This window comes from Macrotis lagotis, chromosome 1 (assembly GCF_037893015.1).
Source record: "Macrotis lagotis isolate mMagLag1 chromosome 1, bilby.v1.9.chrom.fasta, whole genome shotgun sequence".
Classification (NCBI taxonomy): domain Eukaryota; kingdom Metazoa; phylum Chordata; class Mammalia; order Peramelemorphia; family Peramelidae; genus Macrotis; species Macrotis lagotis.
In genome coordinates this window covers 352,203,339-352,228,903 of record NC_133658.1, presented here as the reverse complement: position 1 = coordinate 352,228,903, position 25,565 = coordinate 352,203,339, and the positions used below count along the sequence as shown (strand labels likewise).

Below are 25,565 nucleotides of genomic sequence, written 5' to 3'. Positions count from 1 at the left end.
GCATATGTAATAGGATTAAATTTCATGATAAACAATTAAAAGTACTTTACTGCTACCATAGCAATTTTTCTGATGGAAATATAGTGTCTTGGTAGAAGTTGATGTGAAAATGGAAGAGAGCAAAAGGAAAGTCAGGACCAAATATAGACAAGTGGGATAAACAGTGTTGGAACTAATCTGTTACCTTTTCATTTAAAATAGCAGCATCAATCTGTATTTATTGTTGAGGCAAGGCTTAGTGTTCAGCTTTCTTCCTGTTTTTGTATAGGAAAATGGCCATGTTTGTCATTTATCAAGTTATTAATAACAAATTTTTTTTAAAAAGAAATTACTGGTAATTAACAGAAGAACACAGTGGTTATTACCATAATTTATTAAGCTAACAAGCCACCTTTTTCCTTGGAAAATCTGAAACCAATTTTTTTCTACATTTTAGTCATATAGTTTGGTCATGTTTTAATTTTGCCAAAGACACATTAGAGTAACCATCCTCTTTGTTTTGTTGGGAAAGAGGAGGGAGTTATAAAACTGAATGAGCTGGGATGGCAGAGAAAAGACAGGGATTTGCCTGAGCTCTCCCAAGTTCCCCTCAAAACAACTTTAAATAATGCCTCAAAATGAATTCTGAAGCAGTAGAATCCCCGAAAGAATGGAGTGAAACTTCAAGAAATACGACTTTTAGAAAAATGAGTAAACAACAGAGAAAAAGAACTTGGCTATACAGTATTACTATGGTGATAAGGAAGGTGAAAACACAAATTTGGAAGAAGACAACAGTCAAAACTGCTACGTTCAGAGTCTCAAAGAAAAATATGAATTAATCTTATGTTGAAAAGGAATTTCTAGAGGAGCTCAAAATGGTTTTAAAATAAGAGACAGAAGGAAATTAGGGGGAGTGATGCAAGAAAACCACGTTAAAAATCAAAATCTTGGTATAGGAGGCATAAAAAATACTGAAGAAAATAAACATCTTTAAAAACAGAACAGGCCATATGATAAAAGAGATAGAAAGAATCCAATGAGGAGAAGAATGTCTTGAAAAGGAGAATTGGCCGAATGGAAAAAGATATATAAAAAAATCACCAAGAAAAAACTACTTTAAAAAAAATTTTGAGCAAATGGGAAAGGGGGTATAAAAAATCCAATGAGAAGATGAAAAACAGAATTGTCTAAATGGAAAAAATATGCTAAAATTTACCAAGGAAAAGGATTTCCTAAAAATTGGCCAGATGAGGAAAGAAGTACAAAAGCTCACTGAAAAAAAATAATTCCTTAAAAAATAGAATTGGACAAGAAGGCATTAATGATTCCATGAGACAAAAAGAAACATTCAAAGTTTAAAAAACTGAAAAGATAGGAAGAAACTATGAAATATTTCATTGGAAAAACAACTAACCTGAAAAATAGATCTAGAAGAGATAATTTAAGAATTATTAGACTACCTGAAAAATATTATCAAAAAGAACCTAGACATCATCCTTTAAGAATTTATTAAAGAAAAATGTCCTGATTCTCTAGAACCAGAGGGTAAAATCAAATATAAAGAATCTACTGATCACTTCCTGAAGTAGATCCCAAAATGAAAACCACTAGAAATATTTAACCAAATTTCAGAGTTCCTAGATCAAGGAGAAACTAGTACAAGCAGCCAGGAAAAAAAAAAATTAAGTATCACAGTACCATTGTTAGGATAACACAGGTTTTAGCAGCTTATACATTAAAAGATTGGAATATGATATAGAAAAGGAACTAGGACTATAATAAAGAATCACCTACTCAGCAAAACTGAATATAATAGAAACTTCCAAACATTCTTTATGAAAAGACCAGAGCTAAATAGAAAATTTGCTTTTCAAATACAAAATTCAAGAGAAACATAAAATGGGAAATAGAAAATATAAGGGATTCAGTAAGGTAAAACAGTTTATATAAAACTTGGCATGGAAAGATGATACTTGTATCTTTTAAGAATTTTTCATTATTAGTGCAGTTAGAAGAATGCATGGACAGAGAATACAGGTGTGAGTGGAAAAAGATGAGATGTTAGCTAAAAATAAATTAAGGAAGAAGAAAGGAATGTAGTGGAAGAAGAGGAAAGGGAGAGGTAAAATGGAGTAACATCTTACAAAAGAGGTGAAAAAGAGCTTTTATAGTGATGGGCATCATGGGGAATTGGGCATAGAAATCTATAGTACCCTACAGGAAAGTAGAAAGTGAAAGGAATAAGGGAGGGAGGGAGGGAGGGAGGCAGCTGATAGAAGGGAGAGCAGAATGGAGGAGTTGGCAGTCAGAAGCAAAAGATTTTTGAGAATAGACAGAGTGAAAGGAAAGAGGATAAAGGGGGAGAAAAAGATCAAAGGGAAATACATAATCATAAACATCAAAAAGTTTTACAGCAAGTATAAAACCTTCATTTCACAAATATATTGAGAAATGAACAAAATTTATAAAAATAAGAACCTTTCCCCAGGATAAATAGTTAAAAGATACAGATTTCAGATGAAGTAATCAAAACTATTTCTAGTCATATTTTAAAAAATTCTCTGTCACTATTGATAAGAGGAATGCATACCTCTTAGATTAGTTAAGGTGAGAGCAAAGAAAATGACAAATTTTGGAGGGAATGTGGAAAAATTGAGATAATTATGCTTTGTCAGTGGAGTGGTTAAGTGATTCACCCATTCTGGAGAGCAAATTAGAACTGCCCAAAGGGCTATAGAACCGTGCGTTTCCTTTGATCTTGCAATACCACTACTAGGTGTGTATCTCAAAGAGATTTTAAAATAAATAAGTGCAATGGAAATGATTTATATATACATTAATATTTCTAACAGCACTGTTAATGGTGGCAAAGAACAGGAAATTGAGGGGGATGCTCTTCAGTTGGGGAGTGACTGAACAAGTTATGATATATGATTGTGATGGAATATTATTGTATTATAAGAAATCACACACACACACACACACACACACACACACACACACAAAACCAAAAACAAACAATACCCTGTCACCTTGCAAAAACCAAAAGCAGAAATGACAAGCAAGATACTCTCAGAAAAATCTGAACTGATGCATAGGGAAATGAGTAGAACCAGAAGAAAATTGAACACAGTAACAGCAATATTGTACAGTGATCAACTGTAAATGATGTAGCTATTCTAAGCAATACAGTGAGCTAAGACTTTTGACTTATCCAAAGGACTTATGGTCAATAATGCTATCCATCTCCGGAGAAAGAACTGATGGAATCTGAATGCAGATCAAAGCATGCTTTTTTTCCTGCTTTATTTTCCTTGGTGGGGGTTTTTTAAGGGGGGGTGGAGGGAAAATGATGTTGTGTTTTCTTTCACAAGAAGTCTAGTATGAAAATAAGTTTTGTGGGGGCAGCTAGGTGGCTGAGTGGATAGAACACTGGCCCTGGAGTCAGGAGTACCTGAATTCAAATCTGACCTCAGACACTTATTACCTAGCTGTGTGGCCTTGGGCAAGCCACTTAACCCCATTGCATTGCAAAAACTAAAAAATAATAATAATAATAAGTTTTGCATCACTCTACATGTACAACCTGTATCAAATTGCTTGCTATCTCTATGAGCAGGAAGAAAGAAAGGGATGAAGGGAGAGAATTTGGAACTTATGATTTTGAAAAATAAATGTTAGGGGGAAAATAAAATTTAAATTTTAAAAGAAATAAGAAACTGTTTAAATACTGATCAATGTTCATGATTGGTTTCCCAATATAATAATCTGAAGAAAGAAAAAATTTAAATGGCTTGAAGTAAGAACTTTGTTACCCGCAGTTTAATTCACAGATATTTTAAAATACAGGCAACTAAGATGTCTTTGAAGCAGGACAGTATAGTATTTTAAGTTAAAATTTTCAAATGTTGCTGTGTCTTATTACTCTAAGTAAAGAATATATCAAATCATCAGCCCAGGACAAAAAGATTAATGAATTTGAGTCTAAGTGGCACAACAACAACAAACATTTTTACCAGGAAATAGCTTTTTATTTCTCTATTTCTTAATCACAACAAGTTGAGATAGTCATACCTCAATACCATTCATCATTCAGGCACTCAAGAAGACAGAAGATTTTAAAAAAACAAGCACAGTGTTTGCCTAAGAACCTAAAAATTCAAGGGTAGATAAAATATGTGCACAAATAAGAATACTATAAAGTAGAATATAGTAAGGGCACAAGAGGGACTTATTCAATAGTGAGAATAAGTTAAGAAAGGAGAGCCTTTTTTAAAATGCAAAAATTGATATTATTTTCAATATTTAGCATTTTATAGTTTTTTCATTTGTAAGATGAGGAGATGTGATTCAATCATCTTTCAGTTTTCTTCGTAGTTCTGAACCTATGATTTCAATGTACTTATTTTGTATAAATTACCCTTTGCTAGCTCATAGGGAACATCTGGACATTTTTAAATTCTTTTTTTTCCCAATTACGTGTAAAGCTTTTTAACATTTGTTTTTAAAAATTTTGAATTTCTAATTCTTCTCCCTCCCCACCCCATCATTGAGAAATCATTGTCTATTATATATGTTCAGTCATGTAAAACATAATTCCATATTATTCACATTATGAAAAAATACTCAGACCAAAAAATCCAAGATACATAAGTAAAACAAGAATGTTTCAGACTCCCATCAGTTCTTTTTCTAGAAGTAAATAATATTTTTCATCATGAATCCCTTCACAGAAGAGTCATGGATCATTGCATTGCTCAGAATAGCAAAATCATTCATAATTAATTATTTTACAACATTACTGTTACTGTGTACAATAGTCTTGTGGTTCTAGTCACTTTACTTTGCATCAGTTCATGCAAGTCTCTCCATCTGGACATTTTCTAAGGATATTGTCAAACTGAAGAAATCAAAATAACCAGTTTTTCCCCTTTTCAGGAATGTGTATATAAATTTATTTTTGTTTTATTAATTTTGTGATACTTGGCAACAACCCAGATTGCTAAATTTTAGGTCATTTTGTCCTTGCTCAGAACTTGTGTATATCACAAGTCCATAGTAGAAAAATTGGCAACTCAGTGTAAAAACTTAATTCCTTGAAAAGGTGCTTTTTTTTCTTTTCATTTTTAGCAAACACCTTCTCTCTCTCTCTCTCTCTCTCTCTCTCTCTCTCTCCCCCCCCTCCCTCCCTCCCTCCCTCCCTCTCCTCTCCTCTCCTCTCCTCTCCTCTCCTCTCCTCTCCTCTCCTCTCCTCTCCTCTCCTCTCCTCTCCTCTCCTCTCCTCTCCTCTCCTCTCCTCTCCTCTCCTCTCCTCTCCTCTCCTCTCCTCTCCTCTCCTCTCCTCTCCTCTTCCTCTCCTCTCCTCTCCTCTCCTCTCCTCTCCTCTCTCTCTCTTTTGATTTAGGTACAGCAGCTCACAAAGATAGAGGTAGAGGACTTACTTCGGAAAGGAGCTTACGGAGCCTTAATGGATGAAGAAGATGAAGGTTCTAAATTTTGTGAAGAAGATATAGATCAGATCCTACAAAGAAGAACCCACACTATCACTATCCAGTCTGAAGGAAAAGGATCTACCTTTGCTAAGGTATAGGAATTTCTTGATAATCATCTAATTCCTCTTCTACCCAGTTGACACCAATCTTCTCTGGCTCAGACAGTTGCTTTTCTTTGACTTTTACCAGACAAATTTTGGTTCTCTAAATGTATATGCATGCAAAAAATGTATTAGAATTCACATGAGAATGATTAATTATGATTGGTTAATTATTTCAATGACAGCCCATTTCAAAATTCAATTCCTTTTGTGTAGCAAAGTGTAGTATCACAGTCACGACAGAAAAACATTTCCAACTGAAGTTTAGGATCCATATTATCAAATATTTTGATGTTGTGAGCCATAGATATAGTACAGCAGTGGTACATTTGACTTAAGATATATTATATGAATGAATACTCCTTGATAAATATCTTAGGACAGAAATTCTTATAGAGTTCTAAAAAATAATGAATATTTGTATTGTGTATGTTTATATTATACTTTTAATTCCATGGGAATAGAGATTTTGCCAGAGAGAATAATATTAGTGACATCGTAATAAATTTATAAAGCTTTTTATTTTGTCTCATTTGATCATTACAACATCCCTTGTGAGGTAGGTTTTGTGGTCCCCATTTCACAGATAAGAAACTAGACTTTAGCAGTGTTAACTGCCTGGCTCATCTACCTAGGTAAGTGACAGCAGATTTGAACCCAGTTTTTCTGACTTCTAGCTCATTGCTCTTTATGTGATGGTAAGATGACTTCTATTCTTTGTGTAGCTGCCTAGATCCTCATCTTTTTACAGCCCAAAGTCCTCTTTTCCAACTGTATTAGATTTCTTATTTTTCCTCAGGATACATTATGCTTTAATTTATCAAGAGAATGATAGCAATGCTTTTCATTGAAAATAATAAGCAAGTGATGTATCTTTAGATGTAACTATTTTGCAAGGTTGCTGGCCCTAGATGGAATCTCTTTTATTTTCTTTTTTGAGAGTAGCTAAGAGGCTCAATGGATAGAGTTGGATAGAGTGCTGAAACTAAAATCAGGAAAACTGAAATGAGTTCAAATCTGGTCTCTAATATTTATAATCCTGGGCAAGTCACTTAACCCTGTTTCCCTCAGTTCCTTGTTTATTTTTAAAAAATTGTTTCCTATTTGAAGAGAGATTGATTGAATCTGAACTTTGAAATTTGAATTACTATTCAGTGAATCTATGAATAAAAAAATGAAGCTTTTCCCCTGTCTTTTAATAAGTGAATGACTTAAGTATCATATACCTTTACCTATGATATTCTGTTGAAAGTTTTGGTTTTGAATGTGTGTGAAGTAACTCAAGTGTGTTGCCAGTTCATGCTTTTGATAGCAGTTTGTTGATTCACTGTTATCTTCTTCACAGGCTAGTTTTGTGGCTTCAGGAAATAGGACTGACATTTCCTTAGATGACCCCAACTTTTGGCAGAAATGGGCTAAAATAGCTGAACTGGACACTGATGCAAAGAACGAGAAGGTAGAGGGTCAAATATATTTTTATTTATATTTGCATATTTCTGTATTGTCAGGACAAAACATCAGGATGAAAGCATACCCACAACTCAGGTAATTATGAGAAGTTCAAATTTCAGTTTTCTTCTCTCTCTCTGTCTCTCTCTCTCTCTCTCTCTCTCTCTCTCTCTCTCTCACACACATACATACACACACACAAACACACACACACACACACACACACACACACACACACACACCTCTTTCCCTAAGCACACTCATATTTTTCTTTTCATTAATATTTTGTCTCATTTTTTTGAAGTTTTCAGTTTTAATAAAATTCATTTTTTTAAGTTTCTATTTTTAATAAAGTTTGATATCAATTTTTAATTGCTTTAACTTAGCTTACTTGATGAATAAAAATAGCCTTTATATTTGTCACCCTTAAAAAATGTCACCCTTTAAAAAAGCCCATGTGTGTACACCCTAATGAAATGGGCTATTTGTGCCTATGTTTATGGATGAAGAAATTAATTCCCAGAGAAACTAAATTACTTAGCCTGAATCATATAGTAGTGTGTTAGCACAAGGACTAGATATTAAATCCAAATCTCCTGTTTCTCAGCTCAGTGTTCCTTACATTTTTATTCCCACAACATATCCTATCTAGATATGGGTAATGTGAAAATATTCAAGATTCCAAAGGGGCATTACAATTGCTCACTTTTTCTTTGTACTTCTTCCTCCCTTTTGGGATCCCTAAAAATAATTACAAAGATTACTTAAAATGTAGTTCTTATTTCTAAGTGTTCATTCTTCTTATAGAGAGCTAAATTTCTTGAAATGGAAGAAACACAAAAATACCACTTCTCTTCTACCATGAACTTAAAGCTTTAGAGGAGGTCATCTAGTCTATAGTCTTCATTTTTACAAATGAGGAAACAAAGACCTGGAGCTACTAAATGACTTGTCTGAGGTCCCAGGGAGACAGTTAATGACAGGGCTGGGATTTCCATAGCCATTGTGCTCTGCTGCCTTTGAATAATGTGGTGTTAGAAGCAATAACCATCCAACGACTCTAGTCTAACCCCTCTGAAAAGTTCTGCTTTTTGAAGGGAAAAGTGTGTAGAAAAAGCTTGGAATTTTCTTTATTGCTTAGATCTATGGCAGAAGTTTCTCAAGAGCCACATTCAGGTGTTTATTATAGTTAACAAAGATATGTTTTCAATATAATTTCTGTGATTTGCAGATTTATTATGTTCACATAGCCTGCATCTATTTTCAAGTAATTTTCTAGTTGGACAATGTTTTTACTCTTGTCTAGATCATTACTTCTGGATTTTTTTTTCCCTTTTTCAAACCCAATCATTGTTATCAAACTAAATTCCACTTACGGGTTAGGAGACATGAACACTGGGGAAGCAGAACAGGGGACTCTATAGTTTAGAACAGAGTCTATGAAAAAGAAAATGACCCTTATTAACCATCGCTACCTGTCCTTAATGTTCTTCATTGCTACTTAGCACAGTCACTTAAAGTTTTCATGGTATAGTCAGTTCTTCCAGCTTTTTAAAAGAGAACAAGGAATGAATATTTGTTCCATGGACACTACTAGCCTGATAATGAATGATTTGGAAGACTTAGCACTATAGAATCTTAGACTTAGTACCTCAGAAGTCAACTAGTCCTACTCATCTTCCAATTTGGATTCCCTTACAACATCCCTGAGAGAGGATCATCTAGTTCCTGTTTTAACCCTTACAAAATGAGGGTTTTTTATGAATCTTTGGCCCTTACCTTAGCAGCTCACCTTAAAATATGGTACATAGAGACACACCTGCTTATTCTGAAGTGCTCACTCTACATCTGCAGCTGAGCCCAAGAGGTCCTTTCTGGATTCATGAACCAACTTCCTCCTATACCCAGATACCAGCAGTCACAGCCACCCAGTCACAGGACCTTCAGAATTATAATCTAACCTCCTTTCACCAAACGAATGCACTTTAAACTTTTCATTCTTTGGGATTTTCAAGAGTTATATTAAATGCTTTAAAATAAGTAAAAGTTATTTATATTTACTTAGAGATTTACAAAGTGTATCAATCCCATGAACCAAGCCCTAAGTAGAATTCCATCTTGCTCAGAGTGAAACTAAGTCTCAGCAAGGGGAAATGGCTTACCTAAGATCACACAATTTGTAAGGGTCTTTTTTTTTTTTTTGTAAGGGTCTTGTGACTGCAATTCCAACATTCTTCTACACTGTTTTTGTTGCCTCCTTACTAAACTCACCCGTTGTTTTATAGTCAGGTTTCTTTCTCTTTAACATAGGAGAGGAAAATAACCTTTACATCTTTAGCAACATAAAGCAAGATTTTTAGTCTAATATAAACAATTGTGATGTCCATTTTAAAGTTGATTCTACCTAGAGAGGCCAATGTGAAAGACATTGCAGGAATCGAGGCAAAACCTGTGCTATAGGCAGGTGGAATAGGAAAGTCATGCTGACTGACATTGAGGAAAATGGCCTTTGAAGTTATATCAATAGATAAAATTGTGGAGCTAGAAAGAATATTTTCTGTGAAAGGCTTTTCTATAGGTCAGCTATCTAAGGCATTGTCGATAAAAAAATGGATAATGAATCAGGGTGAACACAGAGTTGCTTAACACATAGTTGGAAGGGTGATTGGTGGTGTCTCCAGAGTTCAGCATACTCTCTGCCTTCTGAGCTAAGTAGCTAAGTTTCTCTTGGCAAGATCAGATGGGGACCCCATAGGGATGTTATCTTTGTGAACCCCTATAAGACTGGTTGCAACAACAGCAGATAGCTGTGAACAGCACTGAGAACTGAGGAGCACACGTAATATTTTTTAAAAACCCAAAGAAATTCACTCTCTTCTTGTTATGGGGTAGCAGAATTATTTAAGAGACTTTCTCCTACTCTTTCTACTAGGATAATATTTATATTTTGGGAGGCAAGCAGGGCCCAGGATTCTTGCCTGAAAATGGCTCTTTTAGATGCAAAGAGGGCTGACAAAGGATCACTGTTGTGTGTGTGGATGAGAAAGAGAGACAAGAGGTGCTTCTCCCACAACAGCCCCTTCTCTGTCTCTAGGAAAGCTTAGTGATCGACCGACCCCGTGTGAGAAAGCAGACCAAACACTACAACTCCTTTGAGGAGGACGAGCTGATGGAATTTTCTGAGTTAGACAGTGACTCTGATGAAAGGCCCACCCGATCAAGGAGGCTAAACGAGAAAACCCGGCGCTACCTCCGGGCAGAATGCTTCCGGGTAGAGAAGAACCTGCTCATCTTCGGGTGGGTATCTGTTATACCTGCCTGTTCTCTCTGTCAAGCCAATCCCTTAGGGTTTGTTGGGGGTATCTAACAGGTCCTGTCAGCCCTGGTTTTGGGTTTTCTCTCAGTCTCACGGGTTTTCTGTTCCTTGTCAGGGAACTGTTAAGACAAAACAGAGTTGTTTTTTCCCGTAAAGGTCCCTTGGGTGACTGAACTTCTCTCAGAGTATTTTACTCATGATTTTATCTCCTGCTCTCATTCTTACCTCCATAGACTCTCTAGGTACTTAACCTTGACTCTGCTTTATTCACTTGGATGCTTTGAATTCATTACATTTTATACTGTCATTGTGGGGATGTTGAAGAGACTGGAGGCAGAGAGGGTAGCAACTAGGAAGGTACTTATTTAAACCTGGTTTCATTGCCAGGCCCTCCAGTCTTATGGTTCTGATGGTTTCATGCAAAACATTCAGTGTCTGATGTGTTGGACACCACAGTGATACATACTGCAGTTGTTGGGACCCCTCAGGCCAAAAAACAGAACAGCAAAAGGAAGTCAAAAGCTCATTGAGAAACTAGATGTATTTTTGATTATGGTCTATGAAGGCTTTCCCTGCTATGTTGTGGCTCTGAGATTCTTGGTTTTCCATAACTCATATCCTATGATATTTCCATCCCATAGATGGGGACGATGGAAAGATATCTTGACTCATGGGAGATTCAAATGGCATCTTAATGAAAAGGACATGGAAATGATCTGTCGGGCTCTTCTGGTTTACTGTGTCAAACACTATAAGGGAGATGAGAAGATTAAGAGTTTCATATGGGATCTCATCACACCTACAAAAGATGGACAAAACCAAGCTCTTCAGAACCACTCAGGTAAAAAACTCAGGACCATACTATTTTGACTCACAAGTATCTGCCTTTTCAAATAACCCACATTATTTTGTAAAACCTCAGCTTTCCCATTGTTAGCTAGGGCTCCTCTGGAATTTAAACTTAATAGCCTACTGTCTCAGTTGTATAATTTTTTACAAGCTCATTTTACCCTGCATCTAAAGTTTGCCTAACTTATCTCCCAAACTTGTACAATAAAACTAGAAGAGTCTACTTGATTTTGGATTTGCTTAGTCTTCATTCTCACCTTTTTTCCTGTTGTCTCTTCCTTTCTCTTCTCTTCCTTCATCCACCTCCCTTTCTCCCCACCTACAGGTTTTATCTAACCTGAAGGCTTACATCTACCAAAAAACTTGCAATGATAGCTTCATCTTTGCACCATCTCTCCCTTGACTTCTTTCCCAAAGATGTTCTTTATACACCTTAAGCATAAACCTTTATCTGAACTACATTTGCACTTACAGACATTATCACACACTAGCTCTTCACTTCTGCTTCAGTTGTTTTGTGTGTGTTTTGTTTTAACTAGATTGGAAGCTACATGAAAACAGGGATTTTGTCATATTTAGTCAGCACCAAACATAATATTGATTATTAGTTCTATAATTTTTATGTCTTGTTTCTACCAACTTGAAGTTAAATACCAGCTTATCTGGAATTACCAGGTGGATTATGGACCAAGACTGTTGGGGTAAAATATATATTGTCTAATAGCCACTGTGTACATAATACCTGTCTTGGCTAAGCTATTTCCATATGCCATCACCAAGTTAAGATCCCTCATTCATTCTTGTGTCCTAAACTGCTTATATTATAGGGTTATCTGCCCCAGTTCCCAGAGGGAGAAAGGGAAAGAAGACAAAGAATCAGATGCTACTTCCAGAGTTAAAGAATGCCGATTGGTTGGCCAACTGCAATCCTGAAGTTGTCCTGCATGATGACAGCTATAAGAAGCACCTTAAACAACATTGCAATAAGTAAGTGTTTCTGGTCTACTTCCCTCTTACCTCAGAGCAATTCTCCAACCCTAGCAGTGCTTTGATCCAGAGGGAAGGTCCCACATTTCTGGTAATTAGTCCAGATCAAGAATGTTGGAGATGTGTTCTGTACATTACTTTGAAAGTTAAGAGATAAAATACTTTATAGTACTTTCTTCATACCATCTCTTCCTAGACCCTTTTCCCATATGTGCACTGTGTACTCGAACTTTTTGAAAATTTTATTCTCAAAAATTGTTAGATTCCTGTTAAAACCCATTATTATAGTGGCAACCTAATTACCTTCTGGAGGACGAGAGCTATAGATGTTCCAAGGATTCTAAAGAGGATCTAGGTCTTTTCAGTATCCTTCTCCAAGTCTTTGCCTTCTAGTCTTCCTTTACAACTCTTGAAGAAGGCCTTGGGAGGATCTTTTCATTATTTAACTTTAATTCATTGAAAAAGCATTTTGGAAACTACATTTTTCATTGTTTCATACTAAGTGCTGTGGGGAATATCATACGAAAGGAATTAAAGATGTAACCCTTAATCTTATTAAGCTTATTATTAATTTATTGAATAGTTAAGAACTATAAAGAGAGAATTGATGACAGAACAGCATAGGAATAGATACAGAATAATGTAACATCATATGAATAAGACGACATGAAAACCCAGAATAAAAAAAGCTGTATGAATATAGCATCTTGTAGAAAGTTAAATTTAGATTTGGATCTTAAAGAAATGTAGTGAAGAAAGGCATTGTACTTCCTATGGTGGAAATATAGCATGGGAAAAAAGAACAGGGGATAGCTAGAAAAAGCAGAATCATTATGGAATTGGTGAGTGTCTTGGCCTGGCTCACTTGATAAATGTGTTGAAGAAAACAATAAAAGGGAGGTGAGAATGATTAAAAGAAAGGGGAGGGGACTTGGGGCCCTCAAGTTTGATGTTAATTGGGTATCTTAATTAAGGTCTTATTTTTCAGTGAATAATGGAAAAGCTGTTCTCAGGAATTTTTGATAGGGTCATACATCATTAAAAGATATTCTAAAATTATTTTTAAAACAAAATATTTGGCTTCTATTCTTGCTTTTCCTCTGTATTCAGACATCAGCTAAGATTGCTTGACCCCCTGAGAGCAGCTTGAAGACCATCTTGCTCCAGAAGGACAGGATACAGGTAGAACACTATTCAGGGATTGAAGGAATGTAGTATTTCTCCTATCATTTCTCAGCCAGTTTGTCATTTTGAGAACACCAAATACCATTGATTTGAACCTTCTTCTTACATGTCCACAGACGTATGTTACAATGAAATGTTGTCCCTTATGGCCTAAGGTTTCCATGATCTTGTTTCTGCAGAAAATCCTGATGTGCCAACGGCACTAGAACCCCAGGAGATAGTGCCCTAAAGTCTTCTCTACAGGCTGGAGAAAACTTCAGTCCTTATTGAAACCCTTGTGGCAGCTACAGAAACTGCTTAGTGGCCTTGATTTTTGGTTATTGGGGGATTTTTATTTTTTGTACCTCTTGAAAATAACTTGAAAATAACAATTACAACAGAGTTCATATTTTAAAATTATTCCAGTGTTAATCTGATTTATAATGAATAGAATATAAAGAAGTATTTCCATTCACAATGATACCTAATCTAAGAAGTCCACAGACAATGAATTTAGCATGGACCGAATTTGTGAACAATGTTTAGCAGCTCAAGGCAGCACCTTTCAGTTATTCAACAAGTTTTTGGGGGGGTTTTTTTAGGTTTTTGCTAGGCAGTGGGGTTAAGTGGTTTGCCCAAGGCCACAGAGCTAGGTAATTATAAGTGTCTGAGATCAGATTTGAACTCAGAACCTCCTGACTCCAGAGCCAGTGCTCTATCCACTGCACCACCTAGCCGCCCCCAGGTATTTAAGTATCTCTTGCTACATAAGTGTAGCAAACACTACTAGGCAGAATAGAAAACAAATGTAAAGAATGAAACAATCCCAGCTCTCAAGGAACTCATACTCTTTGAGCCTTGGTACAAACTTGTGCATATCAAAATATGCACTTACCCTTCCCCTAGCTAATCTCTTTTTTAAATCTGTAGCATATTCATTTGTATTATTTCTCCATCTTTGATTAAAAGCTCTATATTCTTAGGTCTCAAATTATGTACTTCTTTTCTGACCCCAGCACACAGGCACATTTGGTAAATGCTTTATCTATTCCTCAGATGAGATCAAGGAGCTAGATTAGCTTAGGTTAAAACCATACTTCCTGTGCCTGACTGTAGAAGCAGTGAGCAATAATACAGTGAGCAATGTTGACTGTGGAGGCAAGGGACTTGGGTTCAAATCCCTTACTCTGCCATATACTTACTATCTGTGAGACCCTTGGCAAGTCACTCACCCTCTGGACTTTAGTTCCTTCTTCTGTATAAAGAGGGGTTCAGACTTGAAGACATTTAAGGTCCCCTAGTGCAAGATCTTTGATCCAACTACTAGAAAAATTAACTTTTTCTCCATCATCAACACTCATAGTGTTCTCCTGAAAATTAGATTCATATAACTGCTTAATGCCATATGCCAAGTGTAATACCACTTCAACAAATTAATCAATCTGTAACTAGCCACTAAAAAGTTAGTCATATTTAGTAGATATTTGTGACCAAGATGATTTGTTGGAACTTGGGAGAGCAGGAGATTACTTCAAGCCTGCATTGTAATCCAACAACAACAATTTCTTCTAGCAGTTGAGGGAACCTCTTCTTTTTCTAGTCTTGTCTCCCAGGGTGACTAAGCAGATATTTTTCTTCCTTTGTGAGGCAGAGGTATTCATAATTACTTACATTTGTAGGTTACTTTATACTTGTAAAAACATTTTCATATACTAATGACAAAGTTCTATCAAGATTATTAACAGGAGGGAATACAGATACAGAATATACCAAGGAACGAGTTGTCAAAGAGCAGAGTGTAAAACCAAGTATCCTAGTTTATTTGCATTAATCAGTTCATCTTTCTTAGGGTTCTTCTTCGAGTTCGGATGCTATACTACCTGAAATCTGAAGTGTTGGGAGAAGCAGCTGATAAAGCATTTGAAGGAACCCCTGCCAGGTATAAACATGTAGCTAGGCCAGAGCATTGACTAGGTACAAAATCAGCATAGAATCATGTGTGTTTTCTTCAGGGCCTTTACCTTTTACATGGAATAATATCTTTGGTTATATTCTTCACGACTGTCATCCGTATTCTTAAATATCTGTCTCATATATTCTTATTGATATCTAGCTCATTTGATTTAACACAGTTTATTAATTAGTATCTCTCAGAATGTAAATCCTCAGAATAATAAGGCAAGGGTCACAGGGAGAAGTAGTGATACAGAACAATAGTACATAATAGTCATTTTTGGTAGACTTGGTAGTGAACCATGACATGAACTATGCCATCTTCTCCTTGGACTCCACCTTCTCTTCTCCTTTTAGCACAAGCAACGTTGAGAAGAGTCTGAACCAACAAAGCTCAGGATAGCAGCAATTAACAATAAAATTAACTGAGCTCTCTTCTCTCTTATTTCCCTATGTGGGTGATCATGGAAGCTATAAAGGAAGAAAGGTTTGAAAAAAATATGAAAACCACTACCTTAAAGCATCTTTGTTTATCATGACAGTAAGATTATAGTTTAGCTTGACTGTTGAAATAATTACCATCTTGAATGATTAGTAGTTAGAATAGATTTGTAGTTTCGTTGTAGGTATAAGAAAGAGATTGTGACTTTTGGAGTAAAACTTCCATTGTAGCCAAAAACTTACAAATTAGTTCAAATTGTGCTATGGCAGAATTTTTAAAGTCACATTTGAATATGTGGTAGTGGGGATTATCTGTGGGAGTATGAATTGGATTAGGAGGCCATATAATTCTGTGATTCTTTATGATAATGAAAACCAGATAGAAGCATAACCCCCAAATTTGGCTGAAAACATGTCTTTTAAGTGAGGTGTAGAGCACTGTTTCTTAATGTTAAGTTTAATCATATAGCTAGATAAGAGCTATTTTCCCTTGACAGAGTTTTGAGGACTCTACTCATAATTATGTCACATCTCCATCATTCCTTCCCCAATTCCTGACCACAGTAGTACAGATGTTCTTGGTATATTAATAATAGTGTCTGTGATTTCCATTCTTTGAGCAGACTAAATACTGAACTTCTCATTTTAGTCCCATGTATTTGATTATGTACAAATTTAAATATAAAATATTCTGGAGTACTCAAAAACAAAATGAATTGTCCAAAAAAGACTATCCTTTTTTAATATTGTTGATTCCATTCTTAACTACGATACTACTAAGATCCTGGACTATGGTATTGGATTGTTGGATGTTGCATTTTTGTCTGTGTACAGAAAAATGTCTATCCATCCTGTGTCCTCCACAGAGAGTTGGATGTTTTGCTGCCTGATATTGACTACGTGGAGATCCCAGTGGATTGGTGGGATGCCGAGGCCGATAAGTCTCTTCTTATTGGAGTGGTCAAGCATGGTGTGTATCTTGGGAGATTTAATATTTTGTTCCAATAAATGATCACCCCAGGGAAAAATTTGCTTTAAGAAACTTTTAAATGGATTAAGTAAATTTCTCTTGGACAGTTGTGAACAAGGAGATAAAATATATATGGCATCAACTTTTGAAGTTTTTCATGTAGGTACTATTGGCCATTTGGTCATTATCTAGTTACATCTTTCACTTTCAATAAAATTTCACCTGTAGATCTTGGAAATTAGTCCAAATGAATGTACATGTTGTAGCTATAGTATGAATGTTTTCAATAGGTTGGAGATTCAAAGGTTAGAAAAAGTTTGTCACAAATATCCCTGGAAGAAAAATTCAGTTGTGTAGGGTTATCCAAAATCAAGCACATTTCAATCAGTCCATAAATACATAAGTATATATTAAGTATGTATGGCAGACCAGGTACTTCCCTAAGTGCTGATAATTAGTATTGTTGTTATAATGCCTAACGTTAAAATATGGTCATAGATACTGCAGTAAATATTTCTAGAAGCTTTTCATAATAACCTGGGACCCCAGAGTCTGATCATGTAGCCATTTGTGGCCTCAGCTCATTGTGAGTTAATCCCTGATGAGAAGTGTTCAATTTAAACTATAATCATTAAACTAGATTAACTTGAGATGTGAGGGATACTATTATCCCTCTGAGAGCCCCCAAGTGAATAAATGCACTTTGGTACGTATATCACTATTGAAAGATTATTAACTCTAGCATTTCACTAATACTTAATAAATGCTCAGAAATATTAATCTGACCCATAGGCAACTTGTTTTAATACTTTATTGGATATTTCCTCAAACCCAATTTAAAATTCAAGTATTTGATTTTCTCTCTTGGAAAGTACAATGCCAGAGCTACTTTTGGAACCTTATGCTAAGTTGAAAGTAATGACAAAACTTATCCCTAATTTTAGAAAAGGAAGCATGTAATGTCTCAGGGACTCAATGATACTGTAGTGTGAGACCTTAATGAATAGATGAACTTGAAATTCTACAAATATACAGTAAGATATCACAGTATTCTGAAGATGGACAAACTTTAAAAGCAGGTCAGAATATAATGTATAAGTTCTATTCCTTCAGGAAAAAAATACTGATGATTACCATAATTATATTTCCCTGGTAGTTTTCTGGTGTCTTCCTCATGAAATTGATTATTTAGAGCATAAATGCATTTGGAAATTAAAATATCATTCAGATTCTACTTTCCTGCCTTGATATGAATCAGCACTTTTATTTCTATTGTTTTCAGTATTAACCAACACAGAACACTGCTGAATGTTATAAGAGTGTGATGATCAAACCATTTGAACCTGTCGAGAAAATGCTCAAATTCATATAGAATACTTAAAGGTGATTTAAATTAAGATATTAGATAGTTCAGGCACAGACATTCCATTTGTTAATAGAAAAATTGCCATAGCAGAAGTTCTAATCTGTACCAGGCTCATGATTGCTCTTGTTTGGGTAAAGTGACTACAACAACTTACCCCACCCCAGGAGTCCTAGGTTGTACAAAATCAGAGTTGGAAAGATTTGAATTATAATAGTTCTGTCTATTCTCTCGGAAAGGGCCATGAAGAAGAAATAAAAGAAGAAAGACAATCATTCTTAAAAACCTACTTTCTTGTTATTTTCACTTTTCATTCTATACTTTGTTTCAACTTTTCATTCTTTGTCACTAGTGCCATATGACTATGAAGGGAGGTCATAGATTTGGAGGTGGGAGGGACCTAAGTTTCCCTGTAGTCCAATTTACTCATTTTACAGGTGAGGAATTAAGACCCATGAGTCTTCTGACACCAAATCTAATGTTCTTTTCATCATGACATGCTACTGTTGAAAGAATTGCATGGTAGTATCAACAAGTTACTAACTCTGAATGAGCAGCTCTTATTTTGCTGATGGTGTCTTTAGACTTAGTGCAAAAGAGCCCCTGAAAGAAAATTGATGTCTAAATGTATCATCATCATCATCATCCTCATCATTGTCCCTTTCATTATCATCATTATCAAAAAATGCATATTTCCAACAGAGGTGCCAAAACTAATGAGGAATCTAAAGAACAGCAAATTAAATTCAGTTCTTTTAACACTTAAAATGGTTCCACTGCACATCATTCATAACTGGGAATTATGATCATGTGCTGGCAGTAGGAAAAATATACTTCTAGATATTTGTCTTATGTCCTGGAGATTTCTAGTCAATAGTATCTCACTGTTGATTCTCTTTTTAATCTGCTTATCAAAACAATCATGAGATTTCTGTTTCAGGAAACTTAGAAATTATGTACTTTCTGTTGCATGGCATTGTATTAGCTTTCTTCTAGATTAAAATCTGTAAAGTTGTCTTTTTCAGAGCTTGTTATAGATTGATTCTAGGGTTTATCCAGTGGATTAGCTTTACTTCTAGCACTAGTGAATTCAGTTATTAGATCACTTTTAATCAAATAAGTCGATACAATAGTTACCTTTTTGCCCTCAACCTTTTTAATCACATTGCCAGACGTTTTCAATGTAATCTGTATGATCCCATGCATTAAGATGGCAATAGCAATGGAAGCAGGCCTAAGTTAGAACATAAAGTTTGCTACAAGGTGAAAAATTATGCAAATTGGGTAGCTCCAGCGCAAGATTCCTATTTATCTGTCATTTCATTAGTCATTAAACATTTATTAAGCACTTGCTATGTGCCAGATTCCATACTAAGCATTGAGGATACAGATACAACAGTCCCTGCATCCATGGAGTTTATAATCTAAGGGGGGAAGTCAAGCACAGAAGGAAACTGAAAAGCACAAAGGAAGTATCCAACAGGAAGCACATGGTAAAGAACTCCAAGAAGCACCAAAGTAATGCAGCCAGATGAGAAGTGAGATGTTTTTCCTGAGCCCCCCACCTTAAATGGAGGTTTTAGAATTTGTGACTTTGTTCTCTTATCACAACAGCAGAGAATATTTCTGAGGAATGAGTAGCAATATTGATTCAGTCCTGCAGGATGAGATTTCCCATACTGATGAGGTTCCTGGGGCATAATGGAAAAGTTAGAGAAATCTTAATAGTGCAGCCAGGTGGGAAATATCTCCATTGTTCAGTTAGCCAAAAATATGTGAATTTATCCATGTATCTGATGCTTGCTCACAGAATATTTGAAGTTTTCTTTTTCTTGCATGTATTGCCTAAAAATTTCTACTTAAAAGTTAGAAATATTTTCCTGGCAGGAAAAAAAGGGTGATAATGATTTATAGATTTATGATCCTTTAAAGAGCATGATTAAAAGTTGTGGCATTCTATTTAAGGAAAGAAGTTGGACCCATGTGTAAGATGGAGGTAGACTTTGAGGTTTCATGTTATTTCTAATATTCCCTCCTGTTTTCATCCAGGTTATGAAAGATACAATGCTATGCGAGCAGATCCAGCTCTCTGCTTCCTGGAAAAAGTTGGCATGCCAGATGAGAAGTCTCTTTCTGCAGAACAAGGTGTTACAGATGGTTCACATGACATTTCAGAGAGGTGAGAAACCATAGGGACCCTGGCAGAAGTAAAATTATTGCCTTTTGTGCCATTAAAAAAAAAACCTCTTCCTGCCTCATCCAACACCTTCCATAATGACTTTATCATAATGTTGCAATTTCTGATCTCTCTTTTCCAATCATCCCTAACACAAATCAGTAAAATTTTCTAAGTACACTGTGTCATTGAAGTCCTGCCCCCCAGATTTGAACAGTGGTCCCTAGACAATTCTGGTTCAGATGCAGTTTTTTTTGTACATGGGGATTGACCTGTTCCTGCTACACTTGCCTACTGATGACGAAGATAGAGGATGAATCCCTCAAAAGAGAAATAGCAAGGTCACAAGTCTTCTGTGCTGAAGAGTTCTTCAGATAAGACAGTCCTCACAGCTTGGTCATTAACAGGCCATTAAATCTGTGCTGCTGGCAGAGTCCTGACTTCCTGGTCTTCTTGTTGGTTATTCCCTGTCTCTTCCATGCTGGTCCAGCCACATTCTTTTTTGCTGTTCCTAGTACATGACACCATCTCCCTGTTTTTCACAGGCTCTTCCTCATGCCTCAGTGGCCCTTTCCTCACCTTAGTTAGAATCTTTACTTCATGCACCATCCTTCAGTCTGCTCAGAGCCCACCTCTGCAAAAGGCCCATCCTTACTAGTGCCTTCCCTCTGAGATTATCTTCCACTTACATTGTATTTGTCTTGAAGAGACAAGTTTTTACATGTTGTCTTCTGTATTAGTATGTAAGCTTTTTGAGAGTAGGGGCTGTATTCTTGCCTTTTTTTGCACCCCAGCATAGTATCTGGCACACAGTGAGTGCTCAGTGAAAACTTATTGACTGAATGATTAAAGAATATCATGAAACTCTATTCCAAGTAACAAGTTTAGTTACCAATCTGTAGCAATGTCCTTTGCTCTGCTGAACATACAGATTTCTTGACTTCCACAAGGGCCATATGCAAATAAGTGTTATAGCGTCTTGCTGGCTATCTTGGTTTTGTTTTTTTTTTTTAAATAGAATAACCTAAATCTTTATTATTTTTGATATGAGAATATTCTGTGTAGAACTCAAAAGAAGAATTTACAGTTGATTATGAAGTTCTTCAAATAACTCATTCACTCATAATTCTAATTTAATTTAATATACTGAAAAACTACAAATTGGAGTTCAGTTCATCTGTACTGAGAAAAGAAATGCAAGAAATATGAAAAGTATATATTGCCCAGATTATGACATGAAACTGAATGAGCAGCAATTCCATTTAGTCTTTGGCATATATATTGTGAATATGTATGCTGATGGATAACTAGCTAGAACTTGGATTTGAGAAATTGGAAGATATTAGACTATACTGCAATCAAGAAGTTGTGGATCACTTTTGGTGATTTCCTCAAACTGCCTGGTACTTGAAAAAAGACTAACTGTAATAGAAATAATCTAGTGGTGATTTCATATGTCTGCTGAAAATGGAAGAAAACAATTTCAGAAGAAGTAAAGCTAGAGATTACAAATGTCTGGGGAAAAAAGATGAATGTAAGCATTCTCTATTGTTAACAAGGAGGGGTGGGAAAAGAACCATAGCAAGGCAAAATGACCATAAAAAGCAGTATCTCATTCATTTGATAAAAAATGAGAAAGCATTAGTGACTTATTGATTCTGTAAGGAGAAAGGGAAGGTTTCCCTTTGAATCATGTACTTTGGAAAGATACACCAGAGAGACAAAGATAAGAACAGAACAGAAGCAGGTGAAGAGCTGTGATCTTTGTCAGTGCAGGAAGTACAAATGCCATTGATGTCATGGACCTATCATTTCCCCAACACAAGTTTAAAGCAGACTATTAATACCCAACATTTATGTTTTTTTAGAAATTGTCAATGGAAGGTAAAATGTGCAACATCCTTTAATGTATATGACTTGAAAGTAGAGGAAAGGAGAAGAAAAACTATTCTGGTCTTGCCTCTCAACCATAACTCAAGGCAATTTCAGAAAACACAGCCAGCTGGCAGAGAAAATTTGAGTAATGGTAGGAAAGTTGATCAAGATTGTAGCACAATGGCAGCTTCATTTTCTTCTTAGGCTTTTGTATTCACCAACTCTTGTACCCAGGTGAAAACTCTTATTCTATCCCTTTCCCTGCTTTGTCTATGGAATTGTTCAGAGTGGATTCAGGAAGACTTCACCATATTCCAAAAGAATTAGTGGTTCTAACATAGGACAATCAAATTCAAGTAGAAAAGGGATCCACTAAACCATATATATCAATCCCTGCAGATCACATAGTTTATTAGATTTAAAATGTAATTAACTTTTATTTTATTTATTTTATTAAATATTTCCCAGTTACTTTTTATTCCAGTTGGGCTGCACTTGGGAGTGTTGTGGGCCACATGTTTGACACCTCTGCTCTAGCATATTCACAGGTTACATATAAAATAAAACCCAGGTTTGCTACCTGAATATTTATGGTATTTTTGTCCTGATTGCTTGGAAGAAGAAATATGATCATTCCAGCTGTAGATTGAGAGACCACTCACAGGTATGTAACTATATGTAGCATGTCTCCATAAAAAAAAAAACAGGAACAAGAAAATTTGAAGTCATCTTGAAGATAAAGCCCCTAATTGGGCTCACTTAGGAGAAATATTTGGGCACCTAGCTCATTTTTTAAAGACACTGACTGACCTGAGTATGGAAAATCAAAGTTTAAAAAAACAAACACAAACACACATAATCCCTCTCTTAAGGGACTTTACAGTCTAATAGTGGAATAAACCATATATTAACAAATAAACATAATGCAAACTAGAATTTGGTAAGAACAAAGGACAAATCCAGATAAATTGAAAGGAAATTTGAGGAGTTGAGAAATTCATGAGTTTCTTATGATAATTGTCTTTACCAAGGAAAAGACTTATGTAGAGTTCCTATAGTAATCATTTGGTATTTTAAAATTGTGGAGATAAATTTTGAGTAAAACTCAATTAAATTTCTGTGAATGAGTGTCATACCTTATGTTAATGCACTGTCATTTGTATTCAGCATGACATTCTTTGTCCTTAGATCTCTCCTAAGGCAGCCAAAATGGTGGCAACTGTATATGAGTACATAACCATATTACCAGTGTAGAAAGGATATAAATATGAACTCTTATCTCTTCCCTCTTAGCAGAGGTACATAGGACTCATCCAGACTTACTTGTAGGAATGCTTTGTCTCAGTGTTTTTACACCAACCTTGCTTATTCAGAAAACAGCACTTTAGACAGAATCTGTTTTGTTGTCCTATCATTGATTGACTTCCTTTTGCTGCCTCTCTTATATAATACTTCTTTTGAACTTGCCTGCAGGGAATCTTAAGCTGTCTTTGCTAACAACAAAGATGATGAATAGGATGAATTATATTCCTATTTCATCTTCACAGTTACTTGGTGGTCTCTAAGAGTTGCAGTAGTATCATAGCAATAACAGTATTGTGTTACAGAATTCATTACTCATTCCTTCCTTTGTTCAGTGAATTTTGGACTTATACATACAAAGAATTTGGGGGTTTAGGGAGACTCCAGGTTCAAAACACTGTGATATTGCAACCAAACAAAACTGATGTGATCTTAGATTATATTGAAAGAGGAATAGTATCTAGTATTAGGGAGTTGATCTTCCTGCTATATGCTGCTCTGTTCAGACTAGTATTGGGTTGATTTCCATAAGCCACATTTTAGGGAGAATATTTGTAAGTGGTGAAGTATCTTGAGGATTGTGACCATAATGGGGATGACCATCCAGCTCATAATATTTAAGACTTGCTAAAGTAAGAAGGAACATTTAACCTGAGAAAGATAAGACTTAGGAAAAGGCACTATCAGAGTCTTCAAGCAGGTAAAAGACTATTAATTTTATTCTCCTTGTCTAGAGAGGGAAAACTCAGAGAGATGAATGGATATTACAAAGAAATAAGTATTAGATCTAATATGAGGAAAACCTTCCTAGTCATGGGCTGTATCCTTAAAGTATGATGTACTGCCTCGGGAGGTAATCTGTTCTTTGCTAAAGGTCTTTCAGCAGAGGCTGGATGACAATCTTTGGGATGTAACTAGATAGTATCTAAGGCCCTTTCCAACTCTGATGCTCTGTAAACAGATATGTCTCCTAGATAATTTGTGATCTTTTCTCTGACTTTTATCTAGAAGCACTCTGGATAAAGAAGATAATGCTGAAGACAAATTAGATGGTCTTCAGAAACAGTTGGTAAGTCAAATATGTAATATTATTCAAGTTTCTTATTTTTTAAAATTGTCATCAGTCTTTCCCAACTTAGCATTAGACAAAAGAGAACTTGAGACATTGTACTTTCCAAGAAAGTGCAATGGAACCAAAAAATTTCATATCCTTGTGATAGAATAATTCTAATAATATTAGGCATGATTATAATCACTTACTAGGTTAGAGATTCTTAACCTGGGGTCCACTGATCCCCAAAAGGTCTGGGTAGGCTTTCAAGGGGTATATGAACTTAGTGAAGAAAAGAAGAAATGCTTTGTTATCACTATCCCCTATGTAAAATTTAGCATTTCATTCCACTATTAATGTTCTGAGAAGGAATCCATAGACCACAACGAACTGCTGAGGGGTCCATGACACAGAAAAGGTTAAGAGGCTGTGGATTAGATTTTCTCCTGCCACAGCCTGGTAATGGTGCCCCCTTTATCATTATATTGGACAAAGGTATTAGTGCTATATGAAGATGGACCTCCTGTAAGTTATCATTTCTATATATTTACTTTTGCTTATTCCTTCTGCTCAATTGTGTCCAAGAAGTTGTGTTTCTATTACAGTGTCTTGTATATAGTAAACATTTAATAAATGTTTATTGATTACTTGACTTATTCTGTCCTGGAAAGGACCTTCTCATTTACCCCAGACAGTCTGACTAAGACTATCATTTTCTCACCTTAAGAGGTAAGAATTTTTCTAAGATATGTTTTCACAAGCTCTGGATAAGCAGCCATGTAAATTAGCATTGATCCTTTAAACTTTAGACCTAATTAAAAAATAGGCTAAAGACAAGATTGCCTTTAAAATTGAGGTTGTAAATCAAATATAAGCAGTCCCTACCTTACATATTGGTTGCATTACAGAAGTTGGGACTTTACAGAAAATGGGAATCAACCTATTTTCTCTTAGAAATAATGTCATGAAATCATAGAATTTTAGAACTAGGAGGACCCTTACAGCTCAGGGAATACAACTATCTTGTTTTACAAAGGAGGAAGCTTAAGTTCAATAAAGTTGAAATTAGATAGAGATATAAAGAGATTTCTATC

General features: G+C 35.5%; 1 protein-coding gene across 8 annotated transcripts in view; it reads left to right on the top strand.

Annotated features, from left to right (window-relative positions):
* CHD6 (chromodomain helicase DNA binding protein 6) overlaps positions 1-25,565 on the top strand; it is a 180,162-nt gene that overhangs the window by 118,476 nt on the left and 36,121 nt on the right. For 6 of the 8 annotated variants that reach the window (XM_074211989.1, XM_074211992.1, XM_074211993.1 and 3 more), the window contains 9 exons: positions 5,387-5,566; positions 6,921-7,031; positions 10,119-10,321; positions 10,982-11,181; positions 12,017-12,176; positions 15,190-15,279; positions 16,601-16,704; positions 20,117-20,246; positions 24,429-24,489. In XM_074211989.1, the coding sequence (XP_074068090.1) occupies positions 5,387-5,566; positions 6,921-7,031; positions 10,119-10,321; positions 10,982-11,181; positions 12,017-12,176; positions 15,190-15,279; positions 16,601-16,704; positions 20,117-20,246; positions 24,429-24,489 (1,239 nt within the window). The remainder of the gene's footprint in view (positions 1-5,386; positions 5,567-6,920; positions 7,032-10,118; positions 10,322-10,981; positions 11,182-12,016; positions 12,177-15,189; positions 15,280-16,600; positions 16,705-20,116; positions 20,247-24,428; positions 24,490-25,565) is intronic. The other 2 variants (XM_074211991.1, XM_074211990.1) reach the window with 2 other exon arrangements.